At 39.8% G+C, this 7,147-nt stretch overlaps 1 protein-coding gene across 1 annotated transcript; it reads right to left on the bottom strand.

Annotated features, from left to right (window-relative positions):
* Positions 1-491: 491 nt before the first annotated feature.
* Positions 492-6,808, bottom strand: socs3b (suppressor of cytokine signaling 3b). Its single transcript, XM_055042632.1, has 2 exons — positions 6,482-6,808; positions 492-4,134 (listed from the first exon to the last, which is right to left on the bottom strand). Exons 1-2 carry the CDS (start codon positions 6,578-6,580, stop codon positions 3,607-3,609), a joined length of 627 nt encoding a protein of 208 aa, XP_054898607.1. The 5' UTR covers positions 6,581-6,808; the 3' UTR covers positions 492-3,606.
* Positions 6,809-7,147: the final 339 nt, after the last annotated feature.

Raw genomic sequence — 7,147 nt, forward strand, 5'->3', positions numbered from 1 at the left:
GCCAAAGGCAGGATGTATAAAATCCCACTGCATTCCTTTTCCAGTCAAGTCCAGCCCAAAGTCAGCTTTTTGCACACTAACTGCTGTGTCAAAGGTTTGCCCGTCTCCGTGCTTCTGGGAATCCCTTTGTCACAGCGTGGCGCTCAGCTTTCCCAAACACACTCTCTGATTCGCATGGAATTTACCCACAATGCTCCACTGACACATACGAGAAGTGAAGATTGCGGTAATTTCAAGCCCTGGGATCATGCAGCCGTCCTTCCCTGTTGCTCGAAGCGATCTCTCCGAGTGTATAAACACGTCTTCGGCCAGCTTTGAAATCCCATCTGACAGTAAATAATCTTGTTGTGAAGCCAGGAATTGCTGGAATACAGACTACTTTGCAACACATTACAGTAAGTTAAAGCATATCCAGTCAATATTGACTCAGGGGGGAGAAAAGGAGAAGCAGGCAGGAGGCAGTGAGGAAGTAACACACAGGGCACACTGCATTGGCTTTTGTAAAAATAGTGTTCTTTAATATAAATTATTGAAATATTTTAGAAATATAAATATGTGCAACGTTTCTTTTTCATTTATTATGTAATGCTTTTGACATTGCAGATATTACAGCTTGTATTTTGCCAGACTAGTGGCCAGCCTTTTGCAAGTGAGTCTTTATAAAAGACAAATGATTCACATACACTCGGTCTACTGCTGCAGCACAACATGTAAGAACTTGGTGTTTGATGCAAGACAGTAAGACCCAGATCTGACCATTAAATACAAAAGGTGTGCATCACTGTGGCTACATAAACTCACACTGTTTCATGATTTAAAAAGAAAAGAAAAGGCTACCATTCCAATATGGATTACAGGTGAGTATGAGCACGAGGAAAACACAACAAAAAGATAATAATGTGGGTCAAATCTGAGTCTTGCAGTTAGTTTTACAAAATGCATTTTAAAAGAATTTCCTAAGGGAAGTATTTAGTTCCCTTGATGTTCTCCAAAGGCAAAGAAAAAAGGTTATAAACAGTTCAAATAACAGCATGTTTCCTCTTTAACTCCTTCATGAATGGCGCTGGAAGACCAGGAGAAAGAGAGAGAGCGGGCAGGCAACCAACACAAAAGGCTTAAAAGGAAATAAGCTAATACAAATGTTACACACAAAATGCATATGTCCATCTGCCTACAAAAACAAAACATATAAGCATGCAGTTTGATGCACTTCTGAGATTAATTAAAGTCACCACTGACTTTTTTTTCTAAAATGGCATCAAACTCAAAGAAAAATATGAAATCGGTATTGGCCTGATCGGTGCAGCTCTAAACTTTGAAGCAGTTTTAAAGATGAATGGCATAGTGGATGGTTGCAGAATTCCCCTTTTTATTTCCCTTTTCTTGAGATGAATCGCTCAGGATTTCCTAGCTGACAGCAATTTCTGATTTTTGCTTTAGGTCTGACCCACAGATTCTGGTTTTTAAAAGGACTGCGAGGCATTAAAAGAACACACATGTGAGTTGTTTGATAGAAGTAGCATATCTGACCAGAATAGAATTGGAGATATTACAAAATAATCCACTTTTATTCATCAACTCCTACTGTTGGATTTACAATGCTTATTGCTGCAATTTCTTCATTTCCATTTGGATCCAAAATTACAAATGAACTTGTAACACTCTTAAGTGTTGAATTTAAACAGCATTTAGACAAATTGGGTTTCTTATAAAACTATAACAAAATCAGAGACAGCAGGTCAGACCACCAAGAAAACCAGATTATCTGTATTGGGCAGAAAAGCCTGACCATTACATCTCTGTTATGATCAATACCAATTTCTGATTTTCCTTTGGGTTTTACCTTCAGATGCCAATTTTGACACATATGAAAGAACAAAATAGACTTCAGGTTCCTTGACAGAAATAGACTCTTGTAATCCATCAAAAATTAAGATTATTCTTGTTTAGGTGTAATCTGCCTAATCTTCATTAGATTTGAATTAATCTAAAAAAAAATGTGCAGCAAAGTACATAAATTTGGTTGATGTGTTTACAGACTGCAAATGTTGGGAGTTCTTGGTTTTCATTGAATAAAAGGAAATATTACATGTATTTGTTATTGTTAGTCCATCATTAAGAGAAAGAAAATCAGCCAATTCCAATCTCCAGCTGATCAATCGGTGCATCTCAATTTTTTAAACACGTATGTTTTAAATGCATCAAAAATGTCAATTTTTAGTGTGTAAACATATCAACAAACATCACGCCTTTGATGGAGTTTATTTTGAGTTTCATAAAAAATAAAAATCTCATGATTGCCTAATTTTCCTTTGGGTTTGTCGCTACTTCCTCCATCATGCAGCCTTTAGCTACAGAATTAAAACATTTACATAAAAAAGTTTTTGTCTTACAGACCTAAAAATTGGAAGGTCAGGCTCTCAAAAAAATTTGGATATATTGGTATCAGCCAGTACAAGTTAGTTTGTTGCATTTCTCGATAAAATACTCAAAAAGAACTGATTTGAGACTAAGATGGAGCCGTCATATTTACACAAGCTACATCCTGTTGGACTGCATCATCAATCTAATCAGTGTTTTTATCAAGCTGTATACCAGTATGTCTCCTCCTCCTTCAGTTTCCCCTTCCCTAATCCCATTTCCCGCTCTTCTGCCCCCCTCCTCTGTCTTCCCACCCTTCTTCCTTCCCCATCCCCGGGATTATTACTGCCAGTCTCCAGCAATCTTTACATCTTTGCAGTCTGGATAAAAATAATTTCTTCTTCTTCTTTTGTTTGGTCCCTCACAAGAGCCTTTGTGTCAATAACAAGCTTTTGTCTCGGCGACTGCGGTCTGCTTTCTGGCGCTGTCAGAGCACACATGCATCAAAAAAAAAAAAAAAGAAAAAATTGGAGGGAAGGGTAATGGAGGAGGAATAAGAAACAAACAGCAGAAGAAGAAATGAATTTTTTTGTGCCCTACGCAGACAAAACCGACATGTGGGCCTGTACCTGCAAGAGTGTGTGTTGAGCTAGCGTGCATGGCCAGCCCACTCCCCTCTATGTGGCAACATTTGCGGGAAAAGGGAATGGAAATTTGTGCACAACCACAACGCACACACTCAGACAAACAAATACTGTATGCCGGGATCTATCCCTCTTTCTCCCCCTCTCTCTCTTTTCTCGTTTGGACTTTGCCTTTTTTCTGTTACTCCTCCTTCATTCGCTCCCTCTCCATCTCGCGATCCAAAGAGTTGAAAAAATGAGGATGTTCTTTCTTTAAGAGCGTTAAAACCCACCGATGTCAGCGGCGGCATGATACCGCCATCGTTTACAATCTTCTACGAGGCTCTGCTCTGCGTCTGAGTCAGTCATAAGAAACGCTGATCTTAGACCTCTGGCTTCATCTGCCACCCCAAACGGTAGTGGTCAGGTTCTCCTAAGGCAGGATAGACGAGGTAATCGCCGGTTACCCAAAGCCGACTCCAGCATCTGGGGGGTTAAAGTAGACGAAGCCCAACAGCGATTTACTAGGAATCAAAAGTGCTGAGATCGGCTGATTCTGGTCGCAGTGACCTCATTTCAGTCTGATCAGCTCTGAGAAGCGTTCTGTGCTGTTCCTCATCAGTCAGATAGACGCGTCGTACTTCTCCATGAAGTCTCTGAGCGCCTGCGGGAGTTGCTGCATCTCTCCTTGGCCCGTTCGGTTCAGCGCCCTCCTGCATATGTGCTTCAGGGACGAGGGGCTGATCTTGAGGGGCTTCAGCAGCTCCAGCGGGGTTTTAATCCCACGGCTGTCCATCAGGTAAATGGTTTCCATACTTCCTTCACTCGCCCCATCCACGGTCAGTTGCACGTCCCTCCCTCTCCCCATGTAGAACGTGATGAGCTTCAGCACGCAGTCGAACCGCGGCACCTTCTCTTTGTTTTGGTAGTCGTTCTCGAGGAAGAAGCCGCCTTCCTCGCTGTGGATGCGGAGGTTCCTGGTTCCATAAACCGTCTGCACGGACAGGGTGAAGAAGTAGCGGCGGTCCGACGAGTCGCGGATGAGGAAAGTCCCAGGTTCCTCTTTGTTCAACAAGGCTTTGGCCTCCAGACCCCCAATGGGCCCAAAGTAAAAGCCGCTCTCCAGAAGCTTACGATGAGCATCCATCACCTGGAACAGATTAAAAGACCATCAGGGGAAACGTTCTGTGCAACTTCACTGCAAAAACCACAAAATATCATCTAGTACTTTTGGTCTAGTTTGCTCTACAAATATCTTAGTACACTTGAAACAAGACTAAGTTAATTTACAAGTAACTTTGGATCTTGTTTTCAGTCAATCGTTCCTAAATATTGATGAAAAAGTACAACTTATATATGGAACTCGTACTTTTTCCATCAATATTAAGGAATTATTGGCTTAAAGCTAGCAACTGAAAACTTACTTGTAAGTTAGTTTTTTTTTTTTCATGTGGGTTAAGATGTTTGCAGTACAGCTGCAGCTACCAATTATTTTAGATTATTCTATCGATTTCTCTGACGACTAATCAATTAACTTGTAAAATTCTGCATATAAATCTTTTTAAAATAATACCAGAAATGGATTAAAAAATGCAAATAAACAGTAATTTAACTGTCTTTCTAAAAAAGACAAAGCATTTTACTACCTAAAATGCAACAACATGGCATTCCTTAATTATTTGTTGCGAAGGATGTCCCTGAAACTAAAAAACATGATAAAATGTTTACATTTTAACAATGTATGACTGAATATCTTGTAATAATAAAAAAAAACTGGATAGCAAAAGGTGTTTCTTAGAAGATCATTATCACTTGAAGATTTTTGAGCAGATCAAACTTAATGACCAAGATTTCATTTTGTCTGAAATACAAAATAAATGTATAGATTATACAGTTTGGCTTATTTACTAGTCTGTACATGATCTTGCAGCAAACAACCTTCTTTTTTAGTGTATTTACTCCATTAAGTGATTAATCAATTATTAATCTAGTTGATTATTTCAATAGTTTGATTAACCACAATTAAATTGATTAATTGTTTCAGCCCTAATCTGCACTAGAAACTAGAACAAAAGTATTTGGTGAGATTTTGTGTTTTTGCAGCGTTAAAATGTTATTATGAAACCTGATAGCAGGACAAACGCACAAACAAAAGATCTGATGAAAAAAATGGATGGATTGAAGAAGAGATAAATGGAAGAATCAATGAACAAACAGACTGATAAAACAAGATGATGTACAAATGAAGGGCTTAATTGAAAAAAAAAATGAATGTAGAAACTTAATTGCTAAACAAACAAATAGATAAAGGGAAAAATGGATGGATAAATGGACAAATGAATAAATGATAAGACAGATGAATGGATTAAGAAATATATGTGTGATTGATAGAGACGGATGGACAGATGGCATAAGTTATTGAATGGCTGTATGAAAAGATAAAGACAAGTACCACAAAAAACAAAATCTTACCAAGTATTTTTGGTCTGGTTTTTGGTGCAAATATCTTAGCACACTTGAAATCAGATAAAACTAAAATACAAGTATCTTTTCAGCAAGATGTAGGAGTTTGCCTTCGTCAATAGTTCCTCAATAGTGATACAAAGTAGAAATGCACCAATTTGATATCACTATTTGTATCAGTATCATATTGTAAAAAATTCTAGATTGGGTATTGGTGACAATTTTGTGTTGTTTTTACATGTTTGACCAGGCTTGTGAAGGTAACGGTGTATTTAGATGTGCTGGACTGGTGTCACGTTATCAAATGTCATGTCTGTGTTTAAAAAAAATACACATTTTAAGTCAATTCATTGTTCTTCTGCATTGGAATTAGCCGATAATAAATGACAGATATCAGTATCGGATGTGAAAACAGTGAATTAGTGCATCCCTAATGAAACTCTTAACTTAAACAACATTATAAGTGAAAAAACTACTAGTGAAACTTTTTAATCGATATTCAAGATTTTTTGACTTGGAACAAGCTCCCATATCTTGCTGAAATGTTAGTTGCAAGTTAGTTTTGCTTCATATCAAGTGAACAAAGATGTTTGCACTAGAAACTAGACAAAAATACTTGGTTTGATTTTTAGTTTCTAATCCTCAGCTATTGGTATTTGAAGTGAAAAAGTGGATTGGTGCATTCCTACTAAAATAGTTCCACTGAGAGATCTTTTAACTTAAGCATTTTTCCAATGTTATAAGTGAAAAACTATCAGCTCTGTAATCAATGTTCAAGAATGATTGACTTAAAACAAGCTCCGATATCTTGCCGAAAGTTTCTTGTTACGAAAGTTTGTTTTGCTTCAAGTGAGCAAAGATATTTGCACTAGAAACGGACCAAAACACTTGGTAAGATTTGATATTTTTGCAGTGAGGTGAATTTAATGAAAAAAAAAACAACCTTTCCCCCCAACTTATTCTGATCTAAAAGCATCTAAAATCAAACTTCAGATGCTTTTAGCGTCCCAGAAGAACAACCCGGCTTGACTCACCTGCTGGTAGTGTTCATGCGAGCTGAAGGGCTTGTAGTGAAGTGGGGCTAAGTCTGACCCCTGAATCCTGCTGCTCTCCGAAGGGGTCACACTGCTCATTGCGAGGGGCCTGGCTACCGCGGCGCCATGGCCCCCTGCCTCTGCCCGCCGGTCGAGGGGCAGGGGGCCCGGAGCAGGAGCCCCGGGACGGACAGGTGGTGGTAACTGTGGAGCAGGGCGACCGGAGACGGAGGGCCAACGGGGCGAGGTCGGCGGAGTCACAAGCCGGGTCCAGGGCCCCGGGGAGGAGGGGTCTGATGCATCCAGAGAGGGGCTGGGAGAGGGCACCTAAGCACAGCTGGAGGAAGACGGAGAAAGATGGAGCAGGGATTATGCATTTCCATCTATATATAGGCTGGTGACAAGCAAACACTGAGCCACGCTGGAAACTTACACTCCTTCATGAGCAGTGACATAAACAAATGAGCACTTTGCCACACTGGAGCTCTCAGTTTACCCCACATAAAGTGCAGTTATGGCGGCTGTGACAAATGCACGGAGCAGGAGGGGGTTATATTTAGTTTAAATGAATCCTCAGCGTACTCGCTGCTCCAGCGTGCAGCCAGACGGCAACTGGATCCTGATTGCTTTCAATTGTCTTCGATCGGCGCACCGCAACAAGAGATT

Source organism: Poeciliopsis prolifica, unplaced genomic scaffold, assembly GCF_027474105.1.
Source record: "Poeciliopsis prolifica strain line A6 unplaced genomic scaffold, Auburn_PproV2 SCAFFOLD018, whole genome shotgun sequence".
Classification (NCBI taxonomy): domain Eukaryota; kingdom Metazoa; phylum Chordata; class Actinopteri; order Cyprinodontiformes; family Poeciliidae; genus Poeciliopsis; species Poeciliopsis prolifica.

Bases quoted from the DNA above. Each gene is read 5' to 3' on its own strand.
- socs3b (XM_055042632.1), bottom strand. From the start codon at position 6,580: ATGAGCAGTGTGACCCCTTCGGAGAGCAGCAGGATTCAGGGGTCAGAC. The intron at 4,135-6,481 runs GTGAGTCAAGCC...AATCTGTTCCAG, and splicing joins CGCATGAACACTACCAGCAG to GTGATGGATGCTCATCGTAA.